This window comes from Prionailurus bengalensis, chromosome D1 (genome assembly GCF_016509475.1).
Source record: "Prionailurus bengalensis isolate Pbe53 chromosome D1, Fcat_Pben_1.1_paternal_pri, whole genome shotgun sequence".
NCBI classification, from domain to species: domain Eukaryota; kingdom Metazoa; phylum Chordata; class Mammalia; order Carnivora; family Felidae; genus Prionailurus; species Prionailurus bengalensis.
In genome coordinates, this window is record NC_057346.1 from 105,868,079 (window position 1) to 105,879,689 (window position 11,611).

At 45.6% G+C, this 11,611-nt stretch overlaps 1 protein-coding gene across 4 annotated transcripts; it reads left to right on the forward strand.

Moving 5' to 3' along the window:
• The first annotated feature begins 6,451 nt into the window (after positions 1-6,451).
• On the forward strand, positions 6,452-10,626 carry TMEM216 (transmembrane protein 216). Of its 4 annotated transcripts, none has more exons than XM_043581326.1 (6): positions 6,469-6,594; positions 7,154-7,255; positions 7,331-7,679; positions 7,820-7,912; positions 9,564-9,765; positions 10,053-10,626. In XM_043581326.1, the coding sequence occupies exons 4-6, from the start codon at positions 7,867-7,869 to the stop codon at positions 10,066-10,068; spliced, it is 264 nt and encodes an 87-aa protein (XP_043437261.1). In that variant the 5' UTR covers positions 6,469-6,594; positions 7,154-7,255; positions 7,331-7,679; positions 7,820-7,866; the 3' UTR covers positions 10,069-10,626. The 4 variants fall into 4 exon arrangements, with proteins under 4 accessions (XP_043437258.1, XP_043437261.1, XP_043437260.1 ...); XM_043581325.1 differs by having other exon boundaries at positions 7,361-7,679; XM_043581323.1 differs by lacking the exon at positions 7,331-7,679 and having other exon boundaries at positions 6,452-6,580.
• Positions 10,627-11,611: the final 985 nt, after the last annotated feature.

Below are 11,611 nucleotides of genomic sequence, written 5' to 3' on the forward strand. Positions count from 1 at the left end.
GCAGAGCCCGCTTCAGATCCTCTGTCTCCCTCTCTCTGCCCCTCCCCTGCTTGTGCTCTCTCAAAACCAAATATTAATTTTTTTTTCAACGTTTATTTATTTTTGGGACAGAGAGAGACAGAGCATGAACGGGGGAGGGGCAGAGAGAGAGGGAGACACAGAATCGGAAACAGGCTCCAGGCTCTGAGCCATCAGCCCAGAGCCCGACGCGGGGCTCGAACTCCCGGACCGCGAGATCGTGACCTGGCTGAAGTCGGACGCTTAACCGATTGTGCCACCCAGGCGCCCCATCAAAACCAAATATTAAAAAAAAAATAAAAAAACATAGATGCAAACATTTTTTTTTAATTTTAGCAAATCGAACCTGGCAATATAAAAAGAATAACAACACACCATAAACAAGTGGAGTTTATCCCAGGAATATAAAATTGGTCTAACATCTAAAAATCAATGAGTGCAATTCCCCAAATCGATAGAATAACGGAAAAAAGGCATTTGATCATTAAACAGATGTAGCTGTGACAAAATTCAATACCCATTCGTGATGAAAATACTCTGTAAACTAAGAAGAGGAGAGAAATCCATTTACCTGGTAACTGGCATTTCTGAAATGCCTGTAATTAACCTACTGTGGTGGAAGACTGAATGTTTTCTAAAATCGGGGAAAAAGCACATTTCATCCACTTATACTACATCTATTCAACATCGTACTAGATGGCCCAGCCTGAGCAGTAGGAGAAAGGAAAATAAATAAAAGGCATGTATATTTTTTTAAAGTATGCTCTAGATGCAACACGGGGCTCGACCTCATGACCCTGAGATCAAGAGTCACACGCTCCACTGACTGAACCACCGAGGCACCCCGAAAGCCCTACGTATTGAAAAGAAAGAAGTAAAACTGTCCTTATTTGAAAATGATCACAGTGAACATAAAAATGCCTAAAGAATAAGCAAAAAGGCATGACAACTAGTAAGTTAGTTTGATTTAGCAGGGCATAGGATTCAAAGATGCAGCCAGCCAAATTAGCATGTAGAGGGGAATTTATAGCCTTAAAACAAACAGAGAAGAAAGACTGAAAAGGTAAGCTTTAAGTTTCCATCTCAAAAAGAACACCGAGTCCTATAAGGAAGGAAATGAGGAAGAGCAGAAATCTATAAAATAGAAAACAAATATAAAGGGAAGAAAACCAAACCCAGAAGTTTGTTCTTTGGAAAGATTAATAACATTCATAAACACCTATCAAAAATAAGAAATAAAGTTATGAGGAAGAAAAAAGACATCATTACAGATCCCACAGGCATTACAAAATACGAGGCTGATGGAGTTCCTGACTGGCTTGGTTGGTAGAGATGTGACTCTTAATCTCAGGGTCGTGAGTTCAAGCCCATGTTGGGTGTAAAACTTACTTTAAAAAAATGTATGTATAGGGGCGCCTGGGTGGCTCAGTCTGTTGGGCGTCCGACTTCAGCTCAGGTCACGATCTCGCGGTCCGTGAGTTCGAGCCCCGCGTTGGGCTCTGGGCTGACGGCTCAGAGCCTGGAGCCTGCTTCGGATTCTGTGTCTCCCTCTCTCTCTGCCCCTCCCCCGTTCATGCTCTGTCTCTCTCTGTCTCAAAAATAAATAAAACGTTAAAAAAAATGTATGTATATATACACATACACACACACACATATATATGGATGTTATGAAAAACTTCACACCAACACATTTGAAAATTTATAAAAAATGGGAACATCTTTGAAAAACACAAATTTACCCAAACATTACTCAAAAAGTAGAAAATGTAAATAATCCTATACATATTAGAGAAATTTCGTTATTATAAAATTTCTGACAGAAACAGTTCCAGGTTTAGATGGCTTCATCAGTGAATTATTCTTCTAAAGAAATAAACCTCCGTTACACAATCTCTTTCATGTAACAGACAAAGAAGGAACACTTCTCATTTCATTTTATATGGCCAACTCAACCTTAATACCTAGGTCCTTACAAGAGAGTAAAATCACAGATCAATCTCTCATAACATATGTAAAAACTTGAGCAAAATATTAGCAAATGAAGTCCAATGATGTATAAAAAGGGTAACATATCTACCAAGCATCCCCAAGACCACCCCCCAGATTCAATGATTTGCTGGGAGGACTCACAGGACTCAGCATACAGTCCTGGCCATGGCTTTGATTTATTACAATGAAATGATACAAAGCACAGTCACAAAAAGAAAAGGTGAAGTCTAGAGGAAACCAGGAGCAAGCTTCCAAGAATCCTCTCCCAGTGGAATCACATAAGATGTGCTTAATTCCTCCAGCAAGTTCTGACGACACGTAGGAAGTGTTGTCTACCAGGGAGGCTCATTAAAGACTTGGGTGTCCAAGGGGGCACCTGGGTGGCTCAGTCGGTTAAGCAACTGACTTCGGTTCAGGTCGTGATCTCACGGTTCGTGGTTCAAGCCCCGCATTGGGATCTGTGCTGACAGCCTGGAGCCTGCTTCAGATTTTGTGTCTCCCTCTCTCTCTCTGCCCCTCCCCTGCTCGTTCACCATCTCTCTCTGTCTCTCACAAATAAATAAACGTTAAAAATAAATAAATAAAGACTTGGGCGTCCAAGGATTTTACCGGGGGCTGGCCACATAAACAACTTCTGCTTAATATGCACCTACTACAACTCCAGGATCCTGGAAGGAGACAGGTGTTCAGCAGAAACCACATAGTTTGTACGAACAGTTTAGGCACAGTGAGCCACTTTGGATTGGTGGAAACGTTTTTGAAATCCGAGTTGCCAGACAGTGGTCAAAGGCGAAGCTTTGCAAGTAGGACTTCCTAAGGATAGCAGTCCCAGGCCTGCTCTGTCAACTGTTTTCTGCATGGTATCATCACCAAATGGGTTTCTTTCCAGGAAGGCAAGGCTAATTAAACCTTTGGAAATCAATGTAATTCATTCCATTAGCAGAATAAAAGTGTAAAATATGATCATCTCAACAGAAGCAGAGAAAGCATTCAATAAAATATATCATCAGCCTGTCAGCAAACTAGGAAGAGAAGGGACTTAAAAAAATTTTTTTTAATGTTTATTTATTTTTTTTTTTGAGAGAGAGAGATAGAATGTGAGTGGGGAAAGGACAGAGAGGGAGGGAGACACAGAATCCAAAGCAGGCTCCAGGCTCTGAGCTGTCAGCACAGAGCCCCACGCGGGGTTTGAACTCACCGACCATGAGATCATGACCTCAGTTGAAGTCGGATGCTTAACCAACTGAGCCACTCAGCCACGAGAAGGGACTTTCTTAATGTGACAGAGTATCTACCAAAAAAGAAAAAAAAAGTCTATATTTAACATATTGATGGTGAAATTTTTTTCTTGTGATGAGAACTTTTAAGATTTTCTTCACAACTTTCAAATTTGCAATATGATATTATTGACTATACGTTAGCATGATGTACATTACATCCCCATGACTACTTTGTTTTATAACTGGAAGTTTGTATCTCTCGATCCCCTTAACCCATTTTGCCCACCACTCACCCTCACATCCTCCCGTCTGACAACCATCAAATTATTCTTTGTATCTATGAGTTTTGTTTGTTCATTTTTTTTTAAAGTTTATTTTGAGAAAGAGAGAGAGCAGGGGAGGGGTAGACAGAGACGGAGAAAGAATCCAAAGCAGGCTGTGTGCTGTCAGTGCAGAGCCTGATGCTGGGCTCGAACTCACGAACTGTGAGGTCATGACCTGAGCTGAAGTCAAGAGTCTTCAAGAGTTGCTCACCTGAGCCACCTAGGTACCCCTGTTTTGCTTCCTTTTAGATTCCACCTGAAAGTGGAATCATCCAGGAATTGTCTTTCTCTGACTTATTTCATTTGGCATAATACCCTTAAGCTCTACCCATGTTGTTGCAAATGGCAAGATTTCTTTTATGGCCGAGTAGTATTCCATTGAATATACAGAAAGAGCACGTCTGCTTTCTCCACTCATCCGTTGTCGGACGCTTACTCTCTATATTTAGCTATTGTGAATAATGTTGCAGTGAACACAGCGATGTATCTGTCTTTTCAAATTAGTGCTTTTGTTTTCTTGGGATGAATACCCAGTAGTGGAGTTACTGGGCCACGGGTATTTCCATGTTTTATTTTTTGAGGAACCTCCATGTTTTCTAGAAGGGCTGCGTTAATATACATTCTCACCAACAAGTGCACGAGGGTTCCCTTTCCTCCACATCTTGTCAACATTTGTTATTTCTTGTCCTTTAGATACCAGCCATTCGGATAGGTGTGAGGTGACATCTCATTGTGGTTTTGACTTACATCTCCCCGATGACTAGTGACGTTGAGCATCTTTCCATGTGCCTGCGGGCCATCGGTAGGTCTTGTTTGGAAAAATCCTGTTCAGGTCCTCTGCCCGTTTTTTTTCATTAGATTTTTGTCTGTTTTGTTATTGAGCTGTATAAATTCTCTATAGATTTTGGATCTTAATCCCTTACTGGATACATAACTACATTGTAATTGCTCCCTCCTCCAGGCGCCCTGGCTTATTAGCTGCTTGCTCAGAAAAGTGCTAAGTCCTTGCCCCGGGGCTTCTCGGCTGTGGCATCTATTGTGTGCACCTCTATCTGGGCTCACAGGACTTGAGTGCCGGGAAACCAGGTATGTTCCCGCTGCTCGCTGTGCTGTGAGCAATTCAGTCTTATCCCCTACTCTGGGCACCTACAGAGTCGTGGCAATTTTACTCCTCGCCATCCTCTATGACAGAGGTGACAACGTTTTTCTTAAAGGGCCAGCTGCAGTATTCCAGGCTGCAGGCCACGTTTTCTCTGTTGGCAACCACTCAGCTTAACCACGGTAGCCTGCCGGAAACTGTTTACAGTATGCAAATGAGTGGATGTCGTTGTGTTTCCCCCCTCAGAATTTTAAGTCCAAGAACCAGCAGCTGGGTCACCTTCCTTCTCAGGTGGGACATGTGAGGCTCAGAGGAACCTGCCTAATGGCTCTTATCCAGCAGGCAGTGGAGATAAGGAAGTGGAGGTGAAGGTGGCCCTTTGTTGGTACATCCCTTTCCACCTTTCCCCACTTTAGGCTCTGCTTTTTTTCACCGGTGCTAAAGAAAACCTCCAGCTTGCGGTTAAGTTCCTAACAATGGGAGGCACGAGCCGAGACCGGAAGACAGAGGACAGGGGAGGGAAAGGTAATCGGTAATTCAGCCACCAGCTTCTCAGACCGCCGCCCCCGGGCGAGAGGACTTCTCCCTACGTCTCTCCAGGTGCATGGAGTTGCTTCTGCTCTTTCCCCTTTAGGACTAACAAGAGATTACCGTCCCACCTCCATTCCAACTAGGCAGGAGCACAGCACTGTCCGTAAAGGTTAATCACTCGACTCAAATGACCTGTTTCTTGCTCTGCGGGGACTGACTGCGGGTCAACAGTCAAGCCAGCTGGAGTCCTCTAAAAACCCTCTTTCTTTCCACTCCCCTGCGGGAAGTAACACACTTTACTCCACGTTGTAGTCAGGCTTCAAAACCCAGTTCACAGGCCATCTCTTGGAAACTTCTTTTTCTTTTTCCTTTCTTTCTTTTTCCTCTTTCTTTCTTTCTTTCTTTCTTTCTTTCTTTCTTTCTTTCTTTCTTTCCTCTTTCTTTTCTTTCTTCTTTCTCTCTTTCCCTTCCTTCCTTTCTTTCTCTCTCTCTCTTTCTTTTCTTTCTTTCTGGAGACAGTGTTTCTATTATTGTTTTTAATGTGTGTTTATTTGTTTTAAGAGCACACCAGCCTGAGAGCGGGGGGGGGGGGGGGTGGGCAGAGAGAATCCCAAGCGGACTCCCAGTCCTCAGGGCAGAGCCTGACAAGGCGTCCATCTCACGAAGTGTGAGATGTGAGATCATGACCTGAGCCAAAATCAAGAGCCCCAGCTTAACAGACTGAGCCATCCAGGGACCCTTTGGAAACTTCTTTCAGGTCCCACCCAGGAGTACTTTGTCCTCTCAACTCCCCCTGCACGTTCTGGGGTCACGTGGTGATCACGTTTCATCTGTGTGTTTCATCCGTGCTCCTTGGAAGGAGCCTCTAGTTCTGATTCGCTTTGGTGTCCGCTAACTACCTGGTTCGTAAATCCGCCACACAAAAGACCGATGCTAAACCCAACCAGGCGTTTGCCGAGCACCGTCGCGCAAACCGTTTCTCATTAAGACCGCTATTAGAAAAAAGAATCGTGGGGCTAAGGCCTATTTACCAATCCCGCGGTCACACCGCCACAACTGACCACTTCTGCCAATGCACTGTCACCTGGGGCTGGGGGGGCCGAGAACTGTCCCTGCCCCGGAGCCCTGCGGCCGACGGCTTCGGGCGCAGCCTCTGACCCCCTAAGCCTCAGCGAGCCGAAATTCCAGCGCAAGCCTTTTGCGCCGGCAGTCCTCCCCGCGCACGCGCAGCCTGCCCCCGGTCGGGCCCCGGCCCTGGAAACCATAGAGTGCCGGGGGTAAGCAGAGGGGCCAGAAAGCCGGGGTCGCTCTATCTCCTGCTTCCGGCTGCGCCTCGCTGCTCTGGGAGAGGCTGTAGCGGCGTACGCAGTTTCCATGGGGACTGAAGATGGCGCCGCGAGGTGAGATTCCGGAGGTGTGTGAGTCGCTGGTCCTGATGCCTTCAGTGCCCCTCTCTCCCCTGCCAGAGCTCGACCTCAGCTCTTCTTCTCGGGTGTTAGGGACATCGCTCCTCACCTGTCCAGAGTGGGGTTTCGAGCCCCACCCACGCTGAGTGCGTGAAGGTCTTGAGGTGCAGATCTCAGAAACCCCCCAATCCTGGGCTCGGCCTGTTCTAGGCAGGATCGGTTACAGATTTGCTGTGTGACCTGGAACAGGCCATTGCTGGCCTCTGCGCACCAGTTTCTTCTTCTCCCAAATAGTGACGGGGTTAGATCTTAGAGCGGCCTTGCCTTTCACCCCGAAGCCGAGTCGAGTTGGACGGCGATTCCCAGGGAAAGGGGGGATTGAAGGAAGCCCCCTACACACACACGCACGCACGCACACACCTTCATCATCATCAATCGGAAGTGCCCCGAATGGCCTTTCCCACTACTGCGACCTCGTGTGTTCTTCAAGTTAGATACCGAACCATTCGAAGAACAGAGATTGAGCTGCCCCCCGCCCATACCTCTTTTTTGTGCTTATCTTTTCAGGTAAACGACTGTCCTCCACCCCGCTGGAAATCCTGTTCTTTCTGAACGGGTGGTATTATGCCACCTACTTCCTGCTGGAACTCTTCATATTTCTGTATAAAGGTAAGGCCTGGGGCTTGACTACCATTGGCCCCAACATCCCTTCCCCACTTCAGCCCAGAGCCAACTCCCATCAAGTGCCTTCTTATTTTTCATTCTTTCCTGTAGCTCCTCTTCGCTGCAAGGTAGAAGGCTCTTCATCATATGGCTTCTTTGAGAATGATTCAGTAGGAAGCCCCGCAGCAAGAATCTCCTGAGTTTGAGAAATGTGGGCTTCCCCATCCTTACTCTCCCTCATCGCCTCTTTGCAGAACTGCATGTTAAGCTCATTGGTGACCCTCAGGATCTATTCAGCGGCCAGTGTACCCTTGTAGATCCGATCATTTTGGAGAATGGGGTCCTCACAGACTTTGGCTTAGGAGTAAAATCTCCTAATAATGCGCGTGCCTCCAACAGTCGCACTATGAGTTAACATATCCTGCAGCAGGTGAACAGATCCTGCCCATACCTCGTGAACTAGTTCATGGAAAGCTGATAAGACTCGTGCCCTCATTATCCCCAGGTGTGTGGGTGTTCTTGTGGGTGCCGGTGTATGTTGTTTGCAAACTCTGGCTTTTGTGTTGGCAGCTCTCCTCCTACCATACCCAACAGCCAATCTAGTCCTGGATGTGGTGATGCTCCTCCTTTACCTTGGAATTGAAGTGATCCGACTGTTTTTTGGTGAGTGTTGGCCAGAGAATCCTTCCATTCCCTCTGAGAAGAACTGCTACCTGTAACTTGATTAATGAGAACAAGTACATAACCTAGTCTCACAATAAGAGATTGGATCTAGTGGGATGTCTCATTATGCCCTCTCTGAAGTTTCAAGCGGCTTCCTATTGTGGGTCAGATCTGTTTGTGTGTTGCTCTGTAGGGGCAGGAGTGGGCAGTAGCAGGAGATTTTAGATTGTTCCTCCCGAACTGCATAACTGCCAGGAGAGCCTGGTTCCTCTCCCTGGTTTGCTTGGGAGAATAGATTTACCTGGAAGGAACTCCATGTTCAAGGCAGTGCATGTCACCCGAGTCAGCACTCAGGTCCCTTCCACTTCTCTGAACAGGGGTTTCTGTAGGACAAGTTTATCCTCAGGTCTAGAGCAAACCTCCTATTAGTTAGAATAGCTCATCCCATAAAACACAAAGAAGAAACAATACTTCCAACACATGTAATGAAGGATGAAGAAGGTCCACATAAATCAATAAGGAAAAGACAACCTAATTTTAAAAACTGTTAAGGGACACGAATAGGCAGTTCCCATAAGAATAATAAGAGGATCAATAGTCATGATAAAATGCCCAAACTCACTAATAAAAAGCAAATTGAAACAACAAGGTAACAGTTTCATCCAGCAGATTAAAAGGATTTCCAAATACCTAGCATTAGATTGGGTGTGAGGACCAGGTCTCTATATTCCCACACTCTTTGGGAACGTAAATTACAGCAGTCATTTTGCTAATCGTTTTGCCATGTAAAATTGTATTCTTGGACCTAACAATTACACTTCTAAAACTGGGTGAAAAAAACAAACACTTCCACAGATATGTAAAGATATCGATGTGTTTTGTAACCTGAAAACATTAGAGGGGTGCCTGGCTGGGTCGGTCATGGAGTGAGCGACTCTTGACTTTGGGCTTGTGAGTTCAAGCCCCAAGTTGGGCGTAGAGATTACTTAAAATAATACATTCTTAAGAAAAAAAGAAATTAGAAACAACCTAAACATCTGTCAGTACAGGATTAGTTAAATTATGGAATTGCTTCAATGAAATCGTTCATAGCGATTAAGAAAAGAATAAGGTAGTTACATGTGGCAAGCTGTCTAACTCCTGTTAAATGGGAAAAAAATGTAAGTTGAAAACAGTATGTAGAGTATGATTCCATTTTTATAATAATAGTAATATGTAAGTATACACACATAACAAAATCTGAAACAATATACATCGTTCCATAAGAATGGCTATCTCCAGTGAGGAATCATGGGGTCTTTTTAGTTTCTAGATTTTCTAAAATTATTTTCTGTATTTGTATTAGTTGGAAAGTTGTCAATGATTATATAATAAAAAAAATATTTCCCCCCAAGTAAAGAACCCATTGTCCCGGAGTGGGAGCCAGACCTGAAGCAGGACCTTTGGAGTGAATGACTCCAACCCTAATGGCTCCTCCAAAGCCTCTCATTTTGAGCACAGAGGGACCCCACTTATAATCCTGCCCATCTCCATTCAGGACCAGTTTTCTCTGCCTTGCCGGTCCATCCCATCCCATCCCATCCCATCCCATTTTCTCTGAGCCCAGGGAAAGCAGGCCACTGGAGGTGACCCCATGGGCTGTGTCTGACAGGTACCAAGGGAAACCTCTGCCAACGAAAGATGCCACTTGGTATTAGTGTGGCCTTGACCTTCCCATCTGCCATGATGGCCTCCTATTACCTGCTGCTACAGACCTACGTGCTCCGCCTGGAAGCCATTATGAACAGCATCTTGCTTTTCTTCTGTGGTTCCGAGCTGCTGCTTGAGGTGCTCACCCTGACTGCTTTCTCCAGGTACTGCTGCTGAGGGACCATTTCCTGTCACCTGAGGGTTGGGTTCCCATCCCGTCCTGGGGAGGGATTCATTGTTCTTCTGAAGCCTGACGGGTCTCTAAAGGATTGTTAAGGGGAAAGAGGTGTCTGTGAGATTGCTTTTCCTATTTAGGGTAGACCGTTACCCAGGGAAGACATTCTCCTTGTTCTTTGGGGCCAAGAGCCTTGGAGTATAGAACAGTTCAGGCCAGTCGCTTTTGTTCACTGGTCTTTTAACATTTTCTTTCTTTCTTTCTTTCTGCCATCAGTATGGACAGGATTTGAAGTGCAAAAATTTCAGCCAGCAGTCCTCAGGGGCTGAGACCACAGATACTTCTGGTCTTTAGGCACACCAGTGAGAAGTGGTGGGTCACGTTGTCCCGGGAAAGTTGCAGCTTTTCCTCAACACAGATATCTGGGCAACAAACTGAGCATCAGGCCACTGGGCATCATCTTCTAAACCAGGACCATCAGCCTGAGAGACTGTTCTACACTCCAGTGTAGGGAGGGGCAAGGCTGTCCCAAGCTGGCCCTTCTCAGAACCAGTTCCCTGCTGCCCTCAAGTCCTCTGTGATCCTCGTGGCCAGAGCCTCTTGTGTGGACCACGGAGGCTCGTTGGGCTTCCAGCAGGACTGGAGCCCCGCGCTCCCCGTACGTGCCGTGCCACCCCTGTCACCCGAGCACAGAGAGCCTCAGGATGTCTGCCCCTAGAGTGACGCAAAAGCCTCTCACCTCATTCCTCAGAGACTGAGCTCCGGAACTTTTTTAGTAGCTCATAGTGTTATTTTTCTACTCTCATCATGAAACAAACATTATTTTATAATAAACGTGTATTTTCCGTCATGGGGGTTGCAGCCTTTTTCTTATGGCACCTGTCCCTAGAATTTCGTCCACGACAAGGGAAGGGAGCGACTGTCCCGGCAGGTTTTTCTCAGGCTGTGCTCGGCGACCCAGCATGAACGCAAAGGCAGCGATGACTTTCTTCCCCCAGCGGTAGCCTAGATTAATCCCTAAAGGCAGCAGTTTCCGTATCTTCTTCAGGCCTGTCATCCTGTAAAAGACTCTGCTTTATATTCTTCGCCTCTGCCCCCAATCCCGCATCCCCGCGTCTTTTCCCTCCTTCCTCTTACAGACGGCTGTCAGCTGCTTTCCAGAGTGAGGCATAAATAATTGGAAGAGGTATAGTCAAAACTTGGCAGCATTTTTGTCATCTAGTTTAAAATTTCAATTTAATGTAAAAGGAAACCCTTTTTTTTTTTTTTTTTAATAAGCTGGGGAAATATTGTCCTATCTTAGTACATCATTCCCTTCTCCAAGCAAGAGAAATATTGTCCTGAGTACATCATTCCCTTCTCCAAGCGACCAGCTTTAAACCTGTTTCTCATCTTACCTGGTAGTGGCTTTTTTTTGTTTGTTTTTCTAAGTCCCAGGACACATGACAGAATTCACTTTAGAAACCCTTGAGCCATATGGCTCTTTGCTATCAGATGAATCCTCTGATATCTACTCTTGCTTCCAGTAGAAAGTGAATTGGTCTTTAAGTGTTTTCATGCTGGTTTTTAATTCTGCTTATTTCCTGGGATTGAGCTCATTTTCATCCTGTGAAGGTCACCGCTGTCCAAAGCACTGAGACTTTTCTCATTTCCTACCTCTTCTGTGTCCTTGCCTCCTAGCTGCCTTTGGGGTCTATCCAAAAGCTATAGTAGACAGGTGTAATCAACCACGAGAAACAGTCACAAAAAATCCAGTGGGAACCTCCCTGATATTTGTCACAAACCCCGCTAATCCCCTGACTTTTCTGCTGCTCACACTGCTTTCTCTATCTGTG

Coding starts and splice junctions, on each gene's coding strand:
- TMEM216 (XM_043581323.1), top strand. Junction 7,256..7,819: donor CTTCATATTTCTGTATAAAG/GTAAGGCCTGGG, acceptor TTGTGTTGGCAG/CTCTCCTCCTACCATACCCA. Junction 7,913..9,563: donor AGTGATCCGACTGTTTTTTG/GTGAGTGTTGGC, acceptor TGTGTCTGACAG/GTACCAAGGGAAACCTCTGC.